This window comes from Heteronotia binoei, chromosome 5 (genome assembly GCF_032191835.1).
Source record: "Heteronotia binoei isolate CCM8104 ecotype False Entrance Well chromosome 5, APGP_CSIRO_Hbin_v1, whole genome shotgun sequence".
NCBI lineage: Eukaryota > Metazoa > Chordata > Lepidosauria > Squamata > Gekkonidae > Heteronotia > Heteronotia binoei.
Genome location: NC_083227.1, coordinates 172,275,349 through 172,301,059, shown reverse-complemented (window position 1 = coordinate 172,301,059; position 25,711 = coordinate 172,275,349). Strand labels below are relative to the sequence as shown.

General features: G+C 44.5%; 1 protein-coding gene across 1 annotated transcript in view; it reads right to left on the bottom strand.

The window, feature by feature from the left end:
- Positions 1-25,711, bottom strand: part of ELAC2 (elaC ribonuclease Z 2) — a 93,125-nt gene that overhangs the window by 49,177 nt on the left and 18,237 nt on the right. The window contains exons 11-15 of the mRNA XM_060240746.1: positions 25,257-25,369; positions 12,759-12,854; positions 11,344-11,482; positions 11,167-11,252; positions 10,181-10,299 (exon numbers count right to left, since the gene is read on the bottom strand). Coding sequence (XP_060096729.1) covers positions 10,181-10,299; positions 11,167-11,252; positions 11,344-11,482; positions 12,759-12,854; positions 25,257-25,369 — 553 coding nt within the window. The remainder of the gene's footprint in view (positions 1-10,180; positions 10,300-11,166; positions 11,253-11,343; positions 11,483-12,758; positions 12,855-25,256; positions 25,370-25,711) is intronic.

Sequence of the window (25,711 nt, the reverse complement as noted above, 5' to 3'; positions counted from 1 at the left end):
ATAACATTTTTGTTATTGTTTTAAAGATACGCTAAAAATTATATAAATTATATAAATGTTCTATCTAAAACGTTTCTCTGAAGTCACATTACAAAACTTGTAGTTTTGAAATTGCAGTAATAATCAAGTTGGAAATTAGAATACAAGTAATCTGTTTTTAAAGAATGAAGATTTAAGATATAAAACTATTACTTCTACAGTTTTCTCTTTTTATTTTGCAACTCCTTTAGTTTCTCATTAATTGTTTTCTCTTCCACTTTGGCTTCTTCGCTCAGTCTTTTTTTTAGCATTTTCAGGATGTTTAATTTGTCTCTCAAGTTTCTACTTCTCTTCTTTCCTCTTGTTGCTTATGGTGTTTAGCCTCCAAGTGCTCTGTGTAGTGAGCATGAGCATGCCTGACTGACTGCAACAAATTCCTATCAATTACAACAGATTCAAGTCCTCCACGTAGTTCAAGAAGCATCATAAACCTGACGTTGATAGAAAACAGTTTCTTCATGCAAGTTCTCAATTAACACTGACTTATTAACTGAAAATTCACTTTCAACAGAAGCATTACCATGAGACAGGATAAGGCACATTTTGACAACAGACCACAGGTCTGAGAAACTTTTGTTGGACATCAAAATACCACTGTAAAACATATCCTGTCCAACTTCATCATTTTGTTTTGCAACATATACATGCTATATACAAAGTAACTAGTGCAGTGACAAACATGGATCTCAGTGACAAAGTGCTCCACCAGCATTCACCTCTCCAGTGAGAGAACTATACACAGGTAATGCAGTCCTTATATATGTACATCAGCCAATCAAGGCAGTCCATAATCTTGCTGACTCCAGCAGGTACTTTCCCCTTGTCCTTATCCAGCCAGAACCGGCTTGCTGACAAGGCCACTCTGACCTGACCTGTCAGATAGATCTCCTGCTGGCACGTTGCACCTGTCAGGCTGTGTAAAGGAGGACTCCTTATACCAACAGTGAGTGCTACCAACAAGGCCTTTTTCCAAGTCAGGAGATGTAGAGGAATGGATGCCATAGGTTCGAAGGGTAGCTTCATCAACTGACTCAGTACGAGTGACAGACTCCAGGTAGGATGGATTTTCCGGATTGGAGGGTGGAGGTGAAGGATTCCTTTCAGAAAGGCTTTAAGTAGCATAGTGGGAGAACACGGTGGAGCCCTCGATATGTGGGTGGAACGCAGAGATAGCCGCTAAGTGGACCTTTAGGGAGGAGTACGGAAGTCCAGCGTTAGAAAGGGCTAGGGTGTATGTTAGGATTTGAGTGATACTGGAAAGATCAGGTTTAAATTTATGTTGAAATGCGTATTCCAAAAAATGTTTCCATTTAAGAGAATAAAATTTCCTGGTGGCAGGTTTCCTTGCATTGAGTAGGACATGGCGGACCTCTGGTGGAAAACTCAGAAACTGATTCTCCATGCTGTCAGTCGCAGGAGCGTTGGGTTGTGGTGTAGGACCTTACCCTCCTGCTGGGAGATTAAGTCCTGAGCTTGAGGGAGCTGGAAGAATGTGTTGTTCGATAGGAGGAGAGTAGTGAACCAGGGTTGACGCGGCCACCAAGGTGTAATCAGAATGCAATTGGTGTGGTCCATCTTTATCTTCTGTAATACCCTCGTGATGAGTGGTATTGGAGGGAATAGGTAGTGCAGTGGCCCGGTCCATGTCTGGAGGAAGGCATCCCCTGCTGACAGTGGGGACGAAGGGCCTCGCATGTAAAAGCGGGGGCACTGGGCATTGTCTGGGGATGCAAATACATCTATTTTCGGAGTACCAAAGGTCTGGAACAAAGGCTGTAGTTAACGACTGTTGATGGTCCATTCGTGGTCGTTGACTAAGTGGCAACTCAGTGCGTCTGCTTGGACGTTCTGGACCCCTGGTAGATGTACTGCTGTTAGGAAGATACCCTGGGTGATGCTCCAGTGCCATAGGGCTAGAGCTCATTTGCATAGTCAAGTAGAGGCAGTGCCTCCCTGTCGATTGATGTAGAAGACAGTGGCCACATTGTCGGAGGTGACTTGAACGTGGCGGTCATGAAGGGATGGAAAGAAGGATAAACAGGTTTCCTACTTGTAACTGATGATCTTCGAGTGGTCATCTGTGCAGTCACACCGATGGGAGAAGGCGCCAGCGCCGATCACGATCGGTAAACTTCAAAGCTGCGGATTTCCGCGCCTCCGCCCTAGTGCGCATGCTCAGGAGCCCCACCACGCATGCCCACTGGGACGGGAGCGGACATCCCGCCAGTTCCTTCTGACCGCTGCGTCAGCCCACTGACGGACCGGCCGCAGAGGGGAAGGAGGGCGGGTAGTGTGACTGCACAGATGACCACTTGAAGATCATCAGTTACAGGTAGGAAACCTGTTTATCTTCTTCGTGGTCTCTGTGCATCACACCGATGGGAGATTAGCAAGCTAAAGTCATACCTGGTGGAGGGTGCCACGGTTCGTCAGTAGGAGATGGATTGAAGCACGGCAGGGCTTACCGAAGACTCCCGATGTCGCCTCAGGTCCAGGGCATAATGCGACACAAAGGTGTGTGGCGACGCCCACGTAGCGGCCCTGCAGATGTCCTGAAGTAGGACACCCCTCATGAACGCCACCGAAGTGGCCATCGCCCGCGTGGAATGGGCCCTCACCGGCCCCAGAAGCGGCGTTTTGCAGAGCAGGTAACACAACCGGATCGTCTCGACAATCCACCTGGACAGCCTCTGGGACGATATTCTCCGCCCCTTCACTGCAGTCGCGTAGGACACGAACAGCCGGGGGTCCTTCCGAGAGCCCTTCGTACGATGCACATAAAAGGATAACGCCCGTTTCACATCCAGGGCGTGCAGCCTGCGCTCAGACTCAGTCGCCGGGTTGGGGTAGTACGCCAGCAACGAGATCTCAGCGTTGAGATGGAAGGAGGACAAAACCTTGGGCAAAAAAGTAATGTCCGGACGGAGCACCACCCCTTCTGGAGTGAAGGTCAAGTAGGGGGCGTCGCAGCGGAGGGCTGCCAACTTGCCCACTCGTCTGGCAGACGTCACCGCCACCAGAAAGGCCGTCTTCCAGGCCAGGAGGTGAGGAGCACAGGTAGCCATCGGCTCGAATGGCTTCCCAGTTAAAGCCTTCAGCACCAAGTTCAGGTCCCAAGCTGGGGCGGGCACCCGCACTGCCGGATACAGCCGAGCAAGGCCCTTCAGGAACTTTTTGGTGTCCGGGTGGGCAAAAACAGACTGACCATCCACCCGCGGGTGTTCTGCCGAGATGGCAGCTAAATAGACGCGCACCGATGTCACCGTCAGGTCCGCATCTAACAAGGAGATTAAGAAATCAAAAATAACAGGCAAACCCGCCGCACACGGGTTAACCCCTGCAGCCTCAGCAAACTTGAAGAACCTGCTCCACTTGTACGAGTACGACTTTCGCGTGGAAGGCTTCCTGCAATTCAGCATAATGAATTGCACTCTCTCAGATAACTGCTGTGCCCCAGGCGCCATGCTGTTAGCTTCAAGTGCGGGACGTCATGGTGAAGGACCCGCCCCCGGTGGGATAATAGGAGATCCGGAACCTGCGGGAAGTGATGAAAATCGCCTTTGGCCAGCTCCAGAATGAGGGGAAACCACTGCTGCTTCGGCCACCACGGCATTACAAGGATGCCCACCGGCCGGTCCTGCAGAACCTTCTGTAGCACTCGAGTAATGAGTGGGACGGGGGGAAACAGATACACGCTGTGATAACGCCATGGGACTAGGAGGCCGTCCCCCAGGGATCTGGGGTCCACTCCTCCCCTGCTGCAAAACAGCCTGCACTTCTTGTTGTCCCTTGTCGCAAAGACATCGAGGTCTGGCGTGCCCCAGCGCTGGAAGACCGGTTCCAGATAGTCCCAGTTCAGCTCCCACTCGTGGAGCAATGCTCCCCCTCAGCTTAGAAAGTCCACTCGAACATTCTGCCTGGGGCCTTGCGCCTCCAGGGCTTAGCCTGTCGTGGGGATCGAGAGCGCTTGTAATTTGGCTTTCAAATTCTCTGTCGTATGGATTGGGATTGCGGTTGGGTGACCCCCAATCTCTTAGCCCTCTTTCTGCTGTCGTCTACATTGGTCAGAATGTCGTCTGTAGTGGTAACTGTGATGGACAGCAGGTAAAAGCATGCTTGGAGGCAGTGTGTCAAGTTCTGCACAGTCCTCATCAAAAGACGCTTCTCAGGATTTTGCAGAGTAAGTTTATTGCATTACAACAGGCAGGTACAGAGAGCAAGATTCCTCTTGCTGAAACTGAGGCTTGAGGCCTCAGTTCCCCCAGATATAGGTTTGGGTCCATCCACTATACATTCAGAATGTTAAGTGCCAAAATCTACCAAATGCAGCCCCCCTCTATCCCCCCAAAAACACTCCAAGTAGCATCAATGAGAAGGAAACGAAAGTACATTCTCTGAGAGTCAAATAACACAGTATAACCTTGGTACCATCGTGCTCTCTTTCTCAAGACAGAAGTGGTTACTTTGTAAAGCACAGACATAACAAGCCACACCATGCAGGAATACTATGCTGTGTGCCACCCTTTTTTTTTTAATTTTTATTCAACGCCACAAAAAGACGAACATAGAATAGAGTTGTATACATACAAAATAGTCAAAAGAATCATTCTTAAATATATGTATCATATATCCTCAGAAACCGATAGACAAAGTGATAGACCAAATATTTCAAATTAAAACCAAAAGGCCTGCCCATAACTATATTTACAATAGTAACAGAAACTTATAACTCTCACATTTCAAGAGCGAATTTACATAGCAAGGATCATTGTCTAACTTCTCAATTATCGGAAACCATTTTGCAATAAATTTTTCATGGGCCATGTAGGGATCTATAGAATTACGACCTGATGCTATTTTTTCCATGGCCATATGGTCCCAAATTTTGGAAAACCATTGATCAACACTTAAATAATCAAGGCTTTTCCATGTGGTAGCTATGACGGATTTCGCTGCTGTCAGCAGAGTTACCAACAATGAGCAATGCCTAGATGGAATTTTCGAATCTAACCAGTTATACAATAATATGAAATCTGGAGTATATGGAATGCAAACACCTGTAATTTCTGACACCTTTTGGATAATACATTTCCAGAAGCTTACGACTTTCTCACATTCCCACCAACAATGGAAAAAAGAAGCTTTTTATGGAGCTATAAGAAACCAAGGGTTGCTTTCTGAACTCTCTGTCGTCATTCCGACAGAGGTGGCCTAGCTTACCCAAATTTATATTTATTTTATTCAGCGACAGTACTTTCAGGCTTCTTAAAAGCAGTTTATGCTAAAGATACTCCAGATTGGGTGATAATAGAAGAACAACATTTAACCCCACTGAAATACCATGAATATATGTGGCTGGAAAGGTCATCTAGACCAGGCTGGCTGTTACAGAGCTCCTTCTTGAAAGCAAAAGTAAATATATGGGATATCAATCGCAAGAGATTGGCCCCTCCTATCTCATTAATTGCTACCTTTTTGAGGCGAACCTGGTTTGCTCCAGCGGCAAAACAGGACTCTTACGGTTTTTGGAACAGAAACTCAATCAAATTTTTGTTTCAGTTAATCGTTGGGATAAGCCAAGCTAGAGTCAGTGAGGTCGCATTAAGTCACATAACAATCCTGAGACTAAATTCATGGCAAGAGGCATTCTTGATACAGTGCTGATTGGAAGAGAGTGAGTCAGCTAACATGGAAAGGAAAAGTCCCCTGTGCAAGCCCCAGTCGTTTCTGAAGTTGCTTTAGCCAACATTTTCACAGCAGACTCTTTACGGAGTTGTTTGCCATTGCCTTCCCCAGTTATCTCTGCTTTCCCCAGAGCAAGCTGGGTACTCATTTTACTACTCAGAAGGGTGGAAGGCTGAGTCAACCTTGAGCCAGCTAACTGAAAACCCAGTTTCCACCAGGGATCGAGCTCAGGTTGTGAGTAGGGGTGTGCAAAAAAAAAAAAATTACGGAATTAAACGGATTCGGAAATACACGGGGCCAAAAAAATACGGAATACCGTGTATTTCCTATTACCGTACTCGGAATAGCCGCATATATGGTAGATACACAGCTATTTCCGAATGTACAGCCCCATTATACCCTATGGCCATTGAAATCAATGGCAAAATAGGGTATATTGGAAGCCGCCTGGAGGAGAAGGGGTTTGAGGGAGAGCCCCCAAATTTGCAGGGGACCTGCAGGGGACTCTCCCCTACAAACCCCCCAAGTCCCAAAAAGATTTGGCCAGGGGGTCCCATTCCAGGGGCACCCAAAGAGGGTGCCCCTATCCCACCATTATACCCTATGGGCCATTGAAATCAAAGGCAACATAGGGCATAATTAGAGGCTACTGGGGGGCAGGGGGTTTGAGGGAGAGCCCCCAAAACTGCAGGGCAATTTCAGGGGACTCCCCCGCATGCAACCCCCCTGGCCCAAAAAGACTGCACCCATCTGTGGGCCCCCAAAAGGAACACTGCTCCCAATGGTGAGAAAAAACAATTAGAGCCACTTCCTCACTGTAATTGTCATGGAAAAAGTGGCTCTGGGGAGCAGGAGGTTTGAGGAGAGCCCCCCAAACTGCTGTGCAGCTTCAGGGCACTGCCCCACACAAAAGCCACAAGGCCAAAAAAAAAATTGGACCGGGGGTCCAGTTCCTGGGGCACCCAAAGCCAAACCTAACTTCACACCAGAGAATCTCTATAGGACCCAAATGCACTACATCCCTCTATCTACTCTATGAACCCTGCAGGCCTGGAGCCAATATAAACCCAGTTGCCAACGTCACTGCCATACATAACACAATCTGCTCAAGGTCTGCTCTGCAGACCTGGCTGCAGCAAACCCAGATGCCAGCTCTCCAGCCCTGCCCCAAACAACACGGGGAAAGCTTGCCAAGCACAACAAGCCTGCTGGTTCTGGATCTCTCACCCAGGTGCCAGCTTCCCTGCCACAGAACACACAATCTACAGATGCCAGCTCTCCAGCCCTGCCCCAAACAACACAGGGAGAGCTGGCCAAGCACAACAAGCCTGTTGGTTCTGGGTCTCTCACCCAGGTGCCAGCTTTCCCCCCACAAAAAAACCAGAACCAGGAAAAGGGACAACAGGAGAAGACCAAGAAACTCAACTGTTAAAAAAGTGGCCTTTTAAACAATGAAAATTAGGCCAAACAGCCCCCCCCACCCAAGAACCAGAACCAGAAGAGAAAAGGAACAGCAGCAGCACAACACAGCAGCAACAAATCAAACACAGAATCCTTTTAAAACAGTAAAAAACTTAACATTTAACAATATAGGAACTTTACCAACCCCTCCCCCCAAAAAAAACCTTTACCCTAACCCCAAGAAATCCAAGCCACCCAAATCAAGAAAAGTAAAAGGACACTGCACTTTTAAAAGTCCTCTCACTAAAGTAAGATACAGTCAAATTAGCAAACCCCCCACCCCCAGCAGAACCCCCTAACCCCAAATAAGCTACCCAGTACTCACCCACCAAAATCTGGATAAGGAAAGGGACTCTGAGTCTTAAGAAGTCCTTTTACTAACTAAAATAAAAACAAGAACCCCAAGACTGTCTTAACTTAGAGACATCTTCTCTTCTCAAGGCAGGTCAGGAAAGGCTGAGAGAGAGCAGCAGCAGCTGAGGCCAAGGTCCAGCGCAGTACAGTCTCTCTCTCTCACACCAACACACTAAACAACAGCAATGGAATAGAGTCCAGCCAGGCAGACTCTAACCCTACACAGAGCAGTTTTAAAAAATACCACTGCTCTGTGATTGGCCAGAGAACACTATTTACTTGGATACCCAAGTAAACAAAAGAACAACAATGTAGCTGATGGCTGAGGGATTAGCCCAGCCATCAGCTACACAAAAGCCCTGCAAAGCATGCATTTGCAATGCATTTTGGAAATGCATGCTTTGGATTGGCTGCTGGGGCTCCTCTCCCCCCTCCCCCTCCCTCCCTGATCCCAGGAAGGCTATGGGAGAGGCGGGAAAAGGCTTCCAAAGGCGGGAAAGGAAACAAGCAGCTCCCCTGAGGCTGCAGAAGCTCCTTTCCCGCCTTTTCCATTGACTTCCGTACACTTCCGAATATCTATATGGAAGTACACAGGGAGCCATATACGCCTCCCGTTTACTGACCTGAAAATGGAATCGGAAGTATATGGTGCCATATACTTCCGAATCAGGGGTGATTCGGTGGTCTATGCGGTTCGGCTGAGCCAAATGCACACCCCTAGTCATGAGCAGAGCTTAGGACTGTAGTACTGCAGCTTTAACACTGTGCACCACTCTATCACATGAGTGACAGCTAACAGAACTGACCCTGATTGGGGAATTTCAGCTAACTGTTGAGAAAAGGAAGACAGGCAGTTGGAGTTGGAAGGAGTTGGAGAGTGGATAGAGAAGGGAGTGATTGCTTGAGAAACTTTGTAATGTGAGAATAGCATAATAAAGCAGAGTCTGTTTCTTGGAATAAAAAAAAGGCTCTGTAGGAGATTGTTCCCAAAAATTTAAACAGTCTGTGCGAAAAACAAAGAAACACATCTTGAGAGGGAAATATTTCTCCAGTTTTAAGCTTACTGTCTGGTGTGAACCAACTATCAGTTCGGAAGATAAGGATTTGGCAAATGGTTTAGAGTTGGCATTGAAAGGCCCTAAACACGCCCAAGGTCTAGGTTATTTATCTTACATAGGAGATGATAATGATCTTGCTAGAGAAGTGAGACTGTGATTACCAAGTGTGGAATTTCAAATGAAATCTAGAACAAGTAACCTCTAAGAATACACATCATAACATCTGTAATATCCTTAGTGGAAGCCAAACATCTTTAAGTCTAAAACCGTCTCCTGTGAAGTCAGCAAACTCAGAGGCAGTTCTGTGTTTATATATTTAAATTTCTACCTATTCCACATCCCAAAATCCTATATAAATATTGATTCCCTTCCCCACCAGTGTATTCCAATAAATCAGAAACTAAATCTTTACCTGTGCCTACCGTGCCATTTTCTGAAGAGAAATATTTGACAACTGAAGCAACAAGGTTATCATTTTTGTGGGGTGATTAATAAAGCAGTCACCTCTTCACAGTAGCAAACAATTTTTTTGATTTTTTTTCCTTTCCATTTCATTATATCTAAAACAGTGTGCGTGCACATGAAAGCTCATACCTTGAATAAAACTTTGTTGGCCTTAAAGGAGCCACTGAATCCTCACTTTATTCTACTTAAAATCCAACAGTTTTCAAAGTGATGTTCCACTTAGTTCAGAATCCCTGTTCCAGCAAAAGCATATTCATATATCATTCCCCATGCCCTCATTCATTTCTTTCTGACAGTCTACAGCAGCAAATGTTTATGAGTGCAAATCAATAAGATTAGGCAAATATATCCCACCACAAAAATGGAACACACCCAAAAAGGAAGAAGACACAGGCACCTATTGTGTTCTGTATTCTCAATGCATTTGAAGGGCAACTATCATGGGAAATAAACTTTACAAAGAAAGAAAGTCAGTTGGGATCTGCTTATCCTGATCATCCATTTAATGGCAAAGAACAATGTTTTAGTCATGGTTGGCACATGGTAGGTGAGGTAAGTGGCTGCCTGGAGCGCCACCTCACCTATGGGGTGTATAGGCACCCCCTCCCCACCGCTCTCAGCTTCCCCTATCACAGGCCTGGGAAGCTGAGAGTGGCTGGACGGCGCAGCAGCGGGGTTCTTCTCCGGTTTTAGTCACTGTATCTGAGCAAGTGTTACGAGACTAGCAGGTTCCAACAGCGTTGATTTGTTTTCACAGCACTGAGATGTCAGGGGCCCTGTGCATTACATTTCCCAGAGTGCCCAGGAAGGAAAGGAACGATTCTCTCTGCATACTATATCACAGAAAGAGGCCCAGCTCACTAGCCACAACAGCAACACCTTGTGCAGTCAGAGGGAATTCTTCTGTGGTTCAGGTATATGATCTGAGCTACAGATGAAACAGGGCCTATAAATGCTAACTTATGAGGCCAAGCACTGAGATGCCAAAGCTCATACTTCTAAGCACAGGAATACAAGTTCCTGCAGCAACTAAAACTTAACATGTATGAAAGATGCAATCTCCCTCCCACACCAGTTTTAATTACCTTCTTCAAGCATAGCACAGAAAGTTTGTTCACCTGATGATGCCAGTTTGCCTTTTAGGCTCTTTTGGCACTTCTGCACATTCTCTTGGAAGTCAGGCAGCTCCAAGGCTTCAGCTACAAACTCAGCAGAATTGTAAGCAGTAACACTCTCTCTGGAAGAGTAAAGAGTCAGGATGGATGCAAAAAGCAATCATTTTTGTTAGGACAAAGCATTTCAAATTTTTGCAAGTCAATATTGCTCCTTCTACCGAGAAAAAACACCAACCCTCAGAAACTATTTATTCCTTTCATCCAAGTATACCAGGTAGTCTACATACCATCCTGTAGAATACAACACCCAAGAGTACAGCTCAAAACATGGTTCTCTTCTAAACTATTCACACACACACACCCTAGCTCACATTTTGGTGTGCCAGATAGCCTGTTACACAATCATTTCCTCACAGAACCAGATAGCCTGCCAAACCACCATACTGAAGCTCTTTTTAGAAGAGTCTTGAAAGAAGCCCATGGGTTGAAATTACAAGCAATAACGAGGAAGGAATGAGATCTCTCAAGACATGAAACTACGAGGGCTTCATATCTGCATTCTCCCCATATTTTGGAACATCTAGTTTAACACAGGACATATAAATCACAGTTACCTAGACCCATCAGCCAGTGATGACATACCATGCATACCCAATACACATCAGCCATGCACATAACTGTGCCTATCATACACTACATTGTGCCAAACTAGACATTATGAAAAAGGACATAGGAGACAAATAAGTGATCCTTGGGTTGGACCCCATTGTTTCATTCTGTCAACTTTAGAGACAGAAGACTCTCAGCATCCAAGTCAATGCAAAGTGCCTTGCAGCAGAGGAACACATAGGAACAGATGGAATGAAATGGTAGGATTTATCTCACTGGGGTAACATCTGCTTCTCTCCATCAGATGCTATCATGTAAGAGAAGAAGGTCTTACCCCTCTCCTCCTCTACCCAAAAAAGAACATTTAAGAATCCACCAACCTCTGCCACTCTAGCTTGGGCCTCAGCTGATATTTGAGGAGGCATTCTCCTCGCATGACAGGCACACTGAATGTGGTTTCTTCTTTCTGATGGGTGGACAAGACAGAAAAAGAACATTTAAAATGTTACCACACCTAGCAAGAAAGGTGTGCCTTCCAGACAGGCCAAGACTTTTACCTTGCTCTGGTAGCTGGAGAGTAATGGGAATATCTCTGGATGGATGAGGTTGAGCTGGGTTTGAATTTTGTGGCTGCGGAGATTGTGCACTGAGTGGGAGTTCTCATTGAGAATTAAGTGCTGAGTATCAGCTCCAAATCTGGTGGAATAAGAATCAATGATGAGTGTCTGATTTTATTTAAAATCTGATGTGTCAGACATCCTAAATAAGGAAAAAGGTAGAGTTTTGTGAGACACACCACTTATAAATAATACTCATAGTTCCTACTGCTTACAACACATTTTGGTTGCATTATCTGCTTCCTATTTATTTTAAACATGTTTATGTTGTCTTTCCACCCAATCAGGGTCCACAAGATGGCGAACATAAAAACATTTAAGCAATTAAAATTATTTTAAAAACCCTCAAACACACAGAACTAGAAGGGCCAAAAACCATTACTAGGGGTATGCCTGAAAAAACAAAAAAGTCTTCATTTACTGGCAAAAGTAACTCTAGCTGCAGCATTCTGTACCACCAAGCCCACCATGCTCTCACTTCTAACACACAACTTTTCCTGGTATGAACTATACTAGGATAATTGGTTTGTTTTTTTAGGGCAGAGGATGCTTGTTCCCTGACAGACTGCTGCTAATTTTTAATCTCTCCTTTGAGTTGTATTAACGAACACTTATGCAGTGAACACCATAATTATTAGGGTTGCATACCTCCAGGTGAGACCTGAAGATCTCCCAGAATTACAACTGATCTCCAAAGACTACAGCAATCAGTTCCTAAAAGTTATTATTATTATTCCTCTGGAGGAAATGCTTGTTTTGGAGAGCAGTGGCATTATATCCTACTGAGGTCACTCCCCTTTTCAGGCTCCACCCTCAAATCTCTAGAAATTTCCTGATGCACAGCTGGTAACCCTAACAATTATGCTAGTCTGATGGTCTTACAGATAGGAAAGGTTCCACTCATGTAAATTACGGTATCTATTTTGTAGGATTTTCACCCAAATAAATTTGCATGCAAAGCAGGAAAATTTCAGAGCTGGCAAGGGCCTCTTTTACTGCTGTCCTGAACTCACTACATGACCCTAGTGGCTCATTTCCCCAGTCCTAGACTGCCACCATCTGTAGAATAAGACAACATATATGGGAATTGTAAGGATTACTGAGATTATGTATGAGACGCATGTTCAACACTCAAAAAGCATTATATGAATACTAAATGTGGCCATTATCCTTCAAGCCAGCACCACGACATCACAATTAGTCACTTCAGCACAGATACGAAGTTAACACATGATGAAATCCCATACTGCCTCTAACCCAACTCCAGTCCAGTTTGGAAACGTGAGCTAAACAACAGGGAAGACTGCTTGTCACCTGATTGCTACATACAATGCATATCCCACCAAGGTACAAACCTTTCTAGCCACTGCTTATACCGACTGTCCCGTAAAACAGGCTCTGGGGTTATGTGGACAACCAAAGCCACAGGATTCTGTTTGCCTTCTTGATATCTGCAACAAAGCATTTAAATATGTAAGTAGTCATGCTGAGACTGTAGAGCAGCCATACACAACCTCAAGAGGAATGAGATGACTGGGGAGATGGGGAGGCACACAACTCATGGAAGGTGTTATGAGCCTGGGCCTGCTAGTGAGGCTTAGTGGCTCTGGGAAAGCCTGTATTAAGAGTAACTACTGAGGCTGCATTTCCCAGGCCATCCTTTGGACCCTGTGACTGGTTAACAGGGGATTTGGAGGGAAAACCTACACCAGTAGAGGAGTAGAGGGAAGTGCCTGAGAAGGGATAAAAGGTTTTGCCCAAAGTTGGAGGTTCTTCACTCTTAGGAAGCAGAGCTGAGGAGAGGCTGCTGCAGACACAGGGATCCCTCATCCAGAAGGGGTAAATCAGTTTGAAGCCAATCACCAAGACAGCTAGGAACAGTCTAGATAGACACATTGGGGTGTTTTAATTTGCCTGTTCACCTACAAGAAATTGCAAAGTAATTGCAAAGAGAGCCAGTTTGGTGTAGTGGTTAAGTGTGTGGACTCTTATCTGGGAGAACTGGGTTTGATTCCCCACTCCTCCACTTGCATCTGCTGGAATGGCCTTGGGTCAGCCATAGCTCTGGCAGAGGTTGTCCTTGAAAGGGCAGCTGCTGTGAGAGTCCTCTCAGCCCCACCCCCCTCACAGGGTGTCTGTTGTGGGGGAGGAAGGGAAAGGAGATTGTGAGCCGCTTTGAGACTCAGATTCGGAGTGGAGGGTGGGGTATAAATCCCAGGTAGAAGAATATATCTTCTTCTTCTACCTTTACTGTTCTCATTATTCTACCAATTTTGTAAAAACCAGTTATTACTAGACCTTTTAAATTAAAAAAAATATTATTCTGTCTCAATCCTCACACCTCATTCGCTCACCTACTTGGAAAGAGTGGACATAAGGGGTCAGGTGGGTGCTCTGGGCCCTCCCAAGGAGGCCCTTACCAGAGTGGTGGCAGCCTACAGAGAACTTCTTGGTTCCTGGATGTGGTAGTGGCTTCCTCCCTTACCTGCCAATGCCTGGCTAGGTCAAACAGTTACAGCATAACTGCATGCCACTAAAAACTTATACTAGGCTCTTGAAGGCAACTTCTCCTTTCATGCACCATTATGTCAGTGTTACCTGGTAGGGCAGAAACACAGAGAGACTTTCTCTGTTCTTACCAGATGACTAGTATCAAGTTGAGAGTACCAAGAAAGTAGCATTCCTAAGATTTCCCCAAACTTCAATTCAAGCATTTGTTCTAATACATCCATTCATGCTCTCTTCACATTTAATGTCTGGAAACCTGAACATTTATTTATTACATTCAACTTATATCCCGCCCTCTCCGCAAGCGGACTCAGGGCGGCTCACAACATCATAGCCACACGATTAAAACAATAAAACATATAAAACCATAATTTACATTTTTCAGTTTTTAAAAACATATTACAATTTTTAAAACCATTATATAGTGCTGAATCCATACATTAAAGGCGGCATTAAATTTCCAAACAGTGATCGCCGGCATTCTGTGTGATGTCCGGTGACAGCCGTCTTTTCGTTAAGCATCGAAGGCCTGCTTGAACAACTCGGTCTTACAGGCCCTGCAGAACGCAGACAGATCCCGCAGGGCCCGTATGGCTTCTGGAAGAGCATTCCAGAGCTCTGGTGCTGCCACCGAAAAAGCCCTAGATCTTGTCACGCATAACCTGGCTTCTTTTGGTCCGGGGGCGGAGAGCAAGTTTTTTTACCCCTGAACGCAGTGCTCTCTGGGGGATATATGGAGAAAGGCGGTCCCGTAGATAGGCAGGTCCCTGACCATAAAGGGCTTTAAAGGTCAATACCAACACCTTGAAGCGAACTCGGAACACGACAGGTGGCCAGTGCAGCTCTTTCAGCACTGGCTGAATGTGCTCCCATTGTGGCAGCCTCATTAACAGCCGGGCCGCAGCATTCTGCACTAGCTGTAGTCTCCGGGTTTGCGTCAAGGATAGCCCCATGTAGAGAGCATTACAGTGATGTATTCTTGAGGTGACCGTAGCATGGATTACCATCGCTAAATCGTTGTGCTCCAGGAAAGGAGCCAGCTGCCGCACCCGCCAAAGATGAAAAAAGGCAGATCTAACAGTGACTGCTACCTGGGCCTCCATTTTGAGGGAGGACTCAAGGAGCACGCCTAAACTCTTGACCTTAGGAACCGGTGTTAGTGGCATCCCGTCAAGAGTCGGCAGATGGATCTCTCCCCTTGGACCACCCCGACTCAGGTAGAGAACCTCCGTCTTTGCTGGATTCAGTTTCAGCCGACTCAGTCTGAGCCAAGATGCCACGGCTTGTAGAGCCAGGTCTAGATTTTCCGGGATATAGTTGGACTGGCCACCCATCAATAGATAGAGCTGGGTGTCATCCGCATATTGATGACAACCCAGTCCGTACCTCCTGACAATCTGGGCAAGGGGGCGCATATAGATATTGAATAGCATCGGGGATAGGACCGCTTCCTGTGGCACCCCACAACTAAGAGAGGGCCTCTGGGATGCTTCCTCCCCGATCACCACCCTTTGCCCCCGATCTTGGAGAAAAGAGGTCAGCCACTGTGAGGCAGATCCCAGATTTCAGAGCATTATGGTGTAAAAGTCATTTGTTGAGGCTGGATCTGGCATAAATGTCACTTTTTTGGGCCAGGACATGCATGCCATAAAATATAACACAAGGTACCGGACATATAAACTTTATAGGGGATAGTATTTTATATACAGTAAACACTGAGAAAGGTAAGATAAAAATACCACAGAATTTCATTTATATGTAAGCAGACATATTTTGGTTGACAAAAGCATAAAAATCAAGAAAACCATCATTTATAATCATCAATATTGTCTAATAAATTATTACCAATAACATTTTCTATCTATAAAGTTGTTGAACAGATCTTACTTTGTTATGTACAAATTATTTATATACTTTTGTTTTGGTCCGGTCTACCATGAATTACATTTTCATTCCTAAATTTCTGACCGTGGATCATTGTAAGCATAAACATTATAAACATATATTCTCCTTCCTTGGAGATTTTTAAACAGAAGCCAGATGGTCATCTGACAGCAATGAAGATCCTGTGAATTTAGGGGAAGGTATTTGTAAGTTTCCTGCATTGTGCAAGGGGTTGGACTAGATGACCCTGGAGGTCCCTTCCAACTCTGGTTCAATGATCAATATATGCAAAAAATACATTCCGTTTCTCTTGAAACTCAGATTCTAGTCCATTGTGCAAGTAAGATGTAAGCTTTGTCATTGTCATATAATCAGTTAATTTATTTTTCCAATCAATCAATTCTGGGTATATCTCAGCTTTCCATTTAGATGCAAATACCACTCTTGCCATTGTCACCATGTATTTCAATAGTATGTGATGAATTTTTAATACATTAGACCAGAGGTGTCAAATATGTGGTTTAGGGACCAAATAAAGCCCCAAGAGGGCTCCTAAGGCCCCCAAGCAACTGGCTGTCATCTGCTTCCTTCTCCCTCTCTTGCTTCCTTCTGCATAACAGCTTGCTTTGCAAGGCTTGCTCAATTGCACAGTGCATAGCAAAACCAGAGCTTTCTTTGCCCAGCTCCCTGGATCCCATGGGAGAAATACAAAGAAGGCACCTTTAAGACCAATGAGTGCTAATGTTTTAAGCATGTTATTTTAATTGTGTTTGTCTGTGTGATTTATAAAATTTATATCTGTTACCTTACCTTAAATAGGGGGGTGGGGGCTTTCCAGTGTTTTGCACTGAGTGTCACATGTATCACTATCTGCCCATAGGACAGAAGCCTTGGGTGTGTGCTCGATGCAAGGAGCTCCTAGACCTCAGGAAACGACTTCGTACCCTTGACGTCGAGGGGACTGAACTGGGGAAGCAGAGAAAGTCAGTTATGCATTCGGAGAAGACTCTCAGGGGCATATTAGATGAGCCCCATTCTGAACGTGGCAGCCCCGTTGCTGCCAGGGAGCATGAGGGTCGAGAGGGAACAGGGCACCGTGCTGAGGATAACGGGAATGCACCCTCAGAAGGGACCTTTTTCATTTGGAGAGCGGGTATCCTTTCGCGCCAAGGAACCATCCCTGGGCAGAGAGAGGGCGGAGTCTTGGAGGTTGGTGATTTGATCCTTAGGCAAGTAGACAGCTGGCTGGCAAAACCACGTTCTGACCGTATGGTGACTTGCCTGCCTGGTGCGAAGGTAGTGGACATTACGCGTAGATAGCATGACAGACAGTGCTGGGGAAGATCCAGTGGTCGTGGTGCATGTTGGCACCAACAATGTGGGGAAATGCAGTCGTGAAGTCCTGGAGGAAAAATTTAGGCTTCTAGGTGGGAGACTTAAGGCCAGAACCTCCAAGGTAGCCTTCTCAGAAGTGCTACCTGTTCCACGTGCAGGGCAGGAGAGACAGGCACAAATTAGAAGTGTCAATGTGTGGATGAGACGATGGTGTAAGGAGGAAGGGTTTAAGTTTGTTAGACACTGGGATGCTTTCTGGAACAAGCGGGAGCTGTACTAAAGAGATGGTCTCCACTTGTCCCCGGATGGAACCAGGCTGCTGGCACTTAAAATAAAAAAGGTGGCAGAGCAGTTTTTAAATTGAATCTTGGGGGAAAGCCGACAGGAGATTCAATGTCTCTGGTTCAGGAGGACTCATCTAAAAGAGATGAAGGGTTAGCTGTTACTTTTCTACCGGGTAATGGATCAGAGTTGTCCACTGAGATGGTAAGAAACAGTATGGACTGTCTGCCAAAGTCTTGAGGCAGCAGGAGGAAGGTTGCAGGCCTAGCTTGCCAGGGAAATTATAGATGTTTGTATACAAATGCTAGAAGTGTTCAAAGTAAAATTGGTGAGTTTGAATGTTTAGTGTTGGGAGAAAACATAGACATTGTGGGAATTTCAGAAACTTGGTGGAATGAGGAGAATCAGTGGGACACGGTGATTCCTGGATATAAGTTATATCGGAAGGATAGGGAGGGAAGGGTTGGAGGTGGGGTGGCTCTATATGTCAGAGAGGGTATATGGTCCAGTAAGACTGAGGTCAGAGAATTAGATTCCCTTCTAGAATTGCTTTGGGTTGAAATAGAGGGCCCAAGAGGAAATTTAACTATGGGAGTTCGTTATCACCCACCAAATAAAAAAATAGATGATGATTACAATATGATGGAAGGATTAAAGATAGCGGCTAAATGAAAAACCGTATCGTAATAGGTGATTTTAACTACCCGCAGATTGATTGGGTCAATATGTGTTCTGGTTGAGAGAAAGAGATTGAGTTTCTTTATGCTCTCAATGACTGTGCTATGGAGCAGATGGTCTCAGAACCTACCAGGGGTGGGGCGATCCTGGATTTGGTCCTAAGTAATGCACAAGACTTGGTGAGAGATGTAAAAGTGATCACACCGCTTGGGAGCAGTGACCATAATGTTACTGATTTCGCCATTGGTATAAATAGAGAGTTGCCCCAAAAGACCTGCACAACCACGTTTAACTTTAAAAGGGGTAAATTCTCTGAGATGATGAGGAATGTGAAGAGGAAACTGAAAGGAAAGCTAAATACAATCAAAACCCTTAGGGAAGCTTGGAGGCTATTTAAAACTACAATCCTAGAAGCTCAGATAAATATATATACAAGTTAGGAAAGGCACAAACAGGTATATGAAAAGGCCTGCATGGTTAAAAAACAAAGTAATGGAAGCTATAAAAGGTAAGAAGGACTCCTTTAAGCGGTGGAGGCAGTGGGGCCCTTGGATGACCAAGGGGTCAAAGGATTACTGAAGGAGGATAGGGAAATGGCTGAGAAGCTGAATACATTTTTTGCCTCCGTCTTCACTGTGGAAGACGAGAAGTGTTAGCACACTCCACAACCACTAATTTTGGAAGAGGTGTTGAAAGACCTGAGTCAGATTGAGATGACAAGAGAGGAGGTCCTACAACTGATAGACAAATTAAAAACTAATAAGTCACCAGGTCCGGATGGCATACATCCAAGAGTTCTGAAAGAACTCGAAGTTGAACTTGTGGATCTTCTGACAAAAATATGTAATCTTTCATTGACATCTGCCTCTGTTCCTAAGGCCTGGAAGGTAGCAAATGTCACCCCAATCTTTAAAAAGGGTTCCAGAGGATATCCGGGTAACTACAGGCCAGTCAGTCTGACTTCAATACCAGGAAAGTTGATAGAAACCATTTTGAAGGACAGAATGAGTAGGCACACTGATGAGTACAAGTTATTGAGGAAGACTCAGCATGGGTTCTGTAAGGGAAGAACTTGCCTCACTAACCTTACAGTTCTTTGAGGGGGTGAACAAACATGTGGACAAAGGAGACCCAATAGATGTTGTTTACCTTGACTTCCAGAAAGCTTTTGATAAAGTTCCTCATCAAAGGCTCCTTAGTAAACGTGAGAGTCATGGAGTAAAAGGACAGGTCCTCTTGTGGATAAAAAACAGGCTAATTAATAGGAAGCATAAATGGAGTATAAATGGATAGTCTTCGCAGTGGGGACGGTAAGCAGTGGGGTGCCGCAGCGCTCAGTACTGGGTCCCGTGCTCTTTAACTTGTTCATAAATGATTTGGAGTTGGGAGCAGTGAAGTGGCCAAGTTTGCAGATGATACTAAATTGTTCAGGGTGGTGAAGCAGGATTGTGAAGCAAGCCAAAGGGATCTGTTGAGGCTGGGTGAGTGGGCGTCAACGTGGCAGATGAGGTTCAATGTGGCCAAGTGCAAAGTAATGCACATTGGGGCCAAGAATCCCAGCTACAAATACAAGTTGATGGGGTGTGAACTGGCAGAGACTGACCAAGAGAGAGATCTTGGGGTCGTGGTCGATAACTCACTGAAAATGTGAAGAGTGTGCGACTTTAATAAAAAAAAGGCCAACGCCATGCTGGGAATTATTAGGAAGGGAACTGAAAACAAATCAGCCAGTATCATAATGCCCCTGTATAAATCGATGGTGTGGTCTCATTTGGAATACTGTGTGCAATTCGTGTCATCGCACCTCAAAAAGGATATTATAGCACTGGAAAAAGTCCAGAAAAGGGCAACTAGAATGATTAAAGGGTTGGAACACTTTCCCTATGAAGAAAGGTTAAAACGCTTGGGGCTCTTTAGCTTGGAGAAACGTCGACTCGGGGTGACATGATAGAGGTTTACAAGATTATGCATGGGATGGAGAAGGTAGAGAAAGAAGTAGTTTTCTCCCTTTCTTACAATACAAGAACTCGTGGGCATTCGATGAAATTGCTGAGCAGTTGGGTTAAAACGGATAAAAGGAAGTACGTCTTCACCCAAAGGGTGATTAACATGTGGAATTCACTGCCACAGGAGGTGGTGGTGGCTACAAGCATAGCCAGCTTCAAGAGGGGGTTAGATAAAAATATGGAGCAGAGGTCCATCAGTAGCTATTAGCCACAGTGTGTATATATATATATGTGTGCACGTGTGTGTGTGTGTGTGTATATATATATATATATACACACACACACACATATACACACCCGTATATACTCGAGTATAAGCCGATCCGAATATAAGCCGAGGCTTCTAATTTTACCCCAAAAATCTGGGAAAACTTATTGACTCGAGTATAAGCCGAGGGTGGGAAACGCAGCAGTTACTGGTAAACCTATGGTACCTTTCATATACCCTATACAGTGAATTGTTTTACTTCGTGGCTGGTGCTCCCGCGGCTCCCGCCTATGCACTCATCTCGAGTCCCCCTCCCTACTGGCCACCTCACGCCCGCCAATAACTGTGGGCGCATCACATCCACTGTGATTGGCGGCGCTTGTTGTCACCATCTCTCCGCGGCTGTAGTAAAAACGCTGGGCGGGCGGCTGATTACGCTTGAATCAGCCGCCTATATTACTGAATAGAGTGATCAGCCGCCCGCCCGCCTATATTACTGAATAGTGATCAGCCGCCCGCCCGCCTATATTACTGATTAGGGTAATCAGCCGCCCGTCCGCACAGCTATTTTACTAATTACCATAATCATTATTATAGCCCCGTGGGAGCTGATTAACCATCAATATAGGCATGCGGGCGGAATAGTGACTCGAGTATAAGCCGAGGAGGGGGGTTTTTTGACCTGATCCAACATGGCTTCTCTTATGTTCTTATGAAATGGCGGAGCTTATCTCCCTCTCAAGCAATGCTGCACTTGTTCAGAGTGGCAGTGAATAAAGGAGGCAGATTGGAGGCCCTCCGATGGAGGGGCCATACAGATGGAAGAGGGGGTTAAATGGAGTGGCCTGGCCCCCCTGTAGCTATGGGCCTGATGTTGAATCTGTACTCTTGCTTTTCCAACATGTGGCATTGTAGCTCTTGTTAGCTTTTGCAATTTCTTTGGGTGTGATGTACATCTAAAGAACATTTTATATCAGTTCTTCCTTAGGCTTTGGGATTCAGTAAAATTGATTTTTGTCCATAAGTTTTCCCACTGGCTCACTGAAATATTCTCTCCAAAGTTCTTCATCCATTTGATCAACACAATCCATTTGTTTTGTTTCTGTTTCATATTTCAATAGCACTTTATATATTGTTTTCCTAATAGATGTTTTAGGTCACCTGTAATCAATTGTATATAAGTAATTTTCTCAGTGAGTGACAGTTGGAGGAACTCACTATGATTGGCTGACAGCCTTGAATGATAACATCAGTAACAGTTAGGAGGGGCAAAGAGAAATCTCATCAGTCTGCAGTTTTGAGTTCAGACTGAGGCAGTTTGAGATAGAGCTCTGATCTGTGTGAAAGAAGGAGCTAGACACTCTTTTGGGGAAGGCTCTCAGTTTGTGGCTCAGAGTGTCACAGATGGCCTCCTTCTTTTGCTATTCTTTGTATTTTGATGCCATTTGATATGTCAACCATTGAATATTCTTTCCTTCACTTTGTACATTTTGCCAAGACTTTATTCTTCCATGTCTTATCATGTAATCATAGATCAGGTGATCATCCCCCCCCCTCCAGTATTTGCATTACATTATACATTGAATGTACATTATACATTGATTGGAGTCGTCAATGATGAAGCAGGTGGGCTTATTGTTTTTGCATTCAAACCATATTCTCAGCAATCTGTCTATCATTGTATAACTACCAGCTTGTTTTTAATGACTTCTTGACCTATAAATAGCTGTGAATTCTTTCCTTTGTGTTCCCTATTTCCAATCCTCTCATCTGGGTTTATAATCCATTCTGATATCCAAACTAGTGCTGCTGCTTGACAATATAACCTAATATTCGGTACTGACAATTCTTTTCTCTCTCTCATCTTGCATTGTTTTAAACCTTACTCTTGGTCTTTTCCCATTCCATATGAAATTCAAAGATTTCAGGTTTTCACAGCTGGTAACATCATTAGGGTTTGTAGAATCTTTCGGGATCAAGTGCCATGTTCTACTGGAGAAAGTTTTCCTTCCAGACGTTTCGTTCTCAGCTGCAGAGAACATCCTCAGTGGCGTTGCAGCCGGAGCAGGCGCTCAGACCTTCTTGGCTGCTGTGCATTGAGTGCTGTGCATATGAAATTGTTTATCGTTTTCTGCCATTTGTAAAAAACCTTTTCTTATTATGTTGATTGGCAGCATTTGAAACAAAAAAGTCAGTGTTGGTAAGACATTTATTTTGATGGCAGAGATTATGCCTAGTCATATCATTTTCAGTTTGTTCCATCTTTGCAGGTCTTCAATTATACTTATCCATATCCAATGATGCATATCCAAATCTTTGTACAGATTTTAATTTTGTCCTGTTATATTGATGCCTAAATATTTTATTGGTTTTGGTAATAAGGCATCCAGATAGTTTTTGTATTTCTTCTTGTTCTTCGTTGGTTGTATTTAATAAGATAATCTTGGTTTTCTTTTTGTTCAATTTATATCCAGAATGAGTTCCAAAACTGGACAAAGCAATGGCGCCTATCAGAGCACAACTTGTTTTGCGCTCTCTGCTCCTTGGAACCAGGGCTCAAAGCCAGCAGGGCTTGATGGACAAAACCCCAGAACCCGCCTTTTCAACACATGGAGGGCTCCAGTGAACTATTTTGGAAGCTTGGAAGATTTTAGAGTCTCCTTTAATTATTGGACTCAAGGTCTCCTGGCTTCTGCACTGCAGTTATAATCAAGCAGACGTGAGGAAAGAAATAGAAGACGACCATAGATTTATACCCCCCTTCTCTCTGAATCAAAATCTCAGAGCGGCTTACAATCTTTTTCCACAACAGACACCCTCCTGTGAGGTAGGTGGGGCTGAGAGAGCTCTCACAGAAGCTGCCCTTTCAAGGACAACTCTGCAAGAGCTACGGCGGACCCAAGGCCATTCCAGCAGCTGCAAGTGGAGGAGTGGAGAACCAAACCTGATTCTCCCAGATAAGAGCCCATGCACTTAACCACTACACCAAATTGGCTCTCAACAGGAAAGCCTGCTAGGATACCATGTCTGCCTGCCTAATAACTTTGTAAATATCTTCAAAACAGATCTTAATCAGACCATTATTTAAAAGTTCATCTAATTAATTTCTATAAAGAACTGAAACTTTATTTTCCTGCTATCTCATCTTTTCTGTGGCATTGGAGAATCCGAATAAGATTTACTGCTATTTGTTAAAGGAAATACTTATCTCTTACTAAGATATAGCTTACTTTTTTACCTTTAATTGGATTAAGTAACGCAAACACAACATTTAAAAGAAGTAATTGGATATACACTATTACTGGCACCTAGCAGCTTCTTCAATGGTTGTTTCTCCACCCGCTATTTTGCAGCCTTTGTCTTGTCTATCTCTTACTATGGAAAACCAAAATATTGTGGAACAAGTTTTGGAATACTGCCACTACTTTCACTCTGTGTTGTTTGATCTACAGTTCTCCTGTTTTTTTTTCTTTGGAAGGCTGAGTCAACCTCGAGCCGGCTACCTGAACCAGCTTTTCGCTGGGATCGAACTCAGGTCGTGAGCAGAGGACTCCGACTGCAGTACTGCAGCTTTACCACTCTACGCCACGGGGCTCTTATTCTGAAGAAATGTGCTTGCACTCAAAAAGTTTATACGTGTAATAAAACATTGCTGGTGTAAGGTTTTACCAGTTACTGACCCCAATCAACTAAGCACATGTAGAAATGGTCAAAGCTTATTGGAGATCAATACAGAGCAATGACCTTCTTGCCAAGAAGCCATTATAGAGAATAGAGCAACTTACAATTAGAACCAATAATATACCAGGCAAAAAAGGCATCCAAGTTAAAAGCCAGCCCCTCATCCTGGATGCTCAAAGTCTGGTCAAAGCCAGATGTTACCAACCGTTACCAGATGACAGATCCATGGCTAATGTCTCCCTCCTACACACCTTGTAAAAGGTTACCAGCAAGCAAAGTGCCACCAGATACATGTGTAACAAACATATACATTTAACAAAGGAAAAAGAATGAATATAAAGTCATGACTACAGGATTATATCATACAGTGTGAATGTATATAAAAATGACTGAGCAGAAATGAGCAACTTGTTGTAGCATAACAACCTGACTGTGGAATCTAATTATCAGGGAACCTGACAGTTGGTCTTAAAGCTGACACAGGACTCCAACTTTGTTTTCTGTCTCTCTCTTTCCTCCATTCCCTTCCTCCTCAAAAGAGAAGGAGCAGCCTCAGAGAAGAAAGCAGGAAAAGTATGGGCGAGTGGGTATGAGTATATGTGAGGGGGGAAGGGGGAGAGAGGGGCTTGTCTTTGTATCTCTCATGCACAAAGCAGGAAGCAGCCACTGAGAGAGCTGTGTAAGTAAGTGGGGGAAGGGAGAGAGGGAGCCACTGAGGGAACTGGCAGGGAAAGCAAGTCACTGGATGGCTGCAGGAGCAACCCTAGAAAAGGGAGGAGGAGAAGGAAGTTGCTTGTGGGCCAGATCTGAGCCTTGCGGGGGACAGAACCATTTTGTGGGCCATATGTTTGAGAACAGTGCTCTTTATGGTCCCTAAGATACCAATACTAACTTTAAAAATCTTCATGTCTGCCAAAGAAGCCACGTGTTTTCCAACTCTGCTCCTAATTTTCGCAATATGACAATTCAAAGCCATGCAAAAATAAAGTATTAAAGACTTCTGTCTTTAAATAAAATAGAAAATGGCTCTCCATGGCTTCTTGTGATTTATATCTCCACTGTGATGGTATCTTCACTTCAGCCTTACTATTTGAATATGTCCCCTACTTAGTAACACTGGGCCAATGTGAAAACTTTGTTAGGAATGATCTACCAGGTGCAGTCCACATCTGGAAGACGACACATGTACCCAGCACAAGGATGGCAGGAAATGCGAGTTAACCCCTCCCAAATCTTGACTATGAAGACAGTTGTTCCCATCTCAGCCATACCCTCGCAATGTAGCATTTTCACAGACTGCATCTACAAAGCCTTCATGAGGACACTCCACAACAATGAAGACTGCACCTGAGTCTGGAGGGGTGCAAAGTTCTTCAGCCAAAATCTGCAACAAGGCACAGAGATAAACACTGTGAATGGGCAAAGATCGTTTCCCTTTTGGTCAGTTACCAGTCACATAAATGCAGAACAGCTACTAGCCAACAATTAAGGTCCATGGAAGCCAGGTAGGCACAAAGTCTTTCTTGGGAGACTTCAGCAATCTCTTTCAAAGATTTTTATTTTGTTTTATAGAATACAGAAATTAAAAATAGAAAGGAAAAGGTTAAGAAAAAATACATCTACCCCCCTTCTTCAAAGTCTCAAAGTTGTGTCTTTTATGGAAAAGCAGAGTAGCACAGTGAACACTTTAGGAGGTGACTGTAGTGTCTCGGGGTCCAGTTCTGCG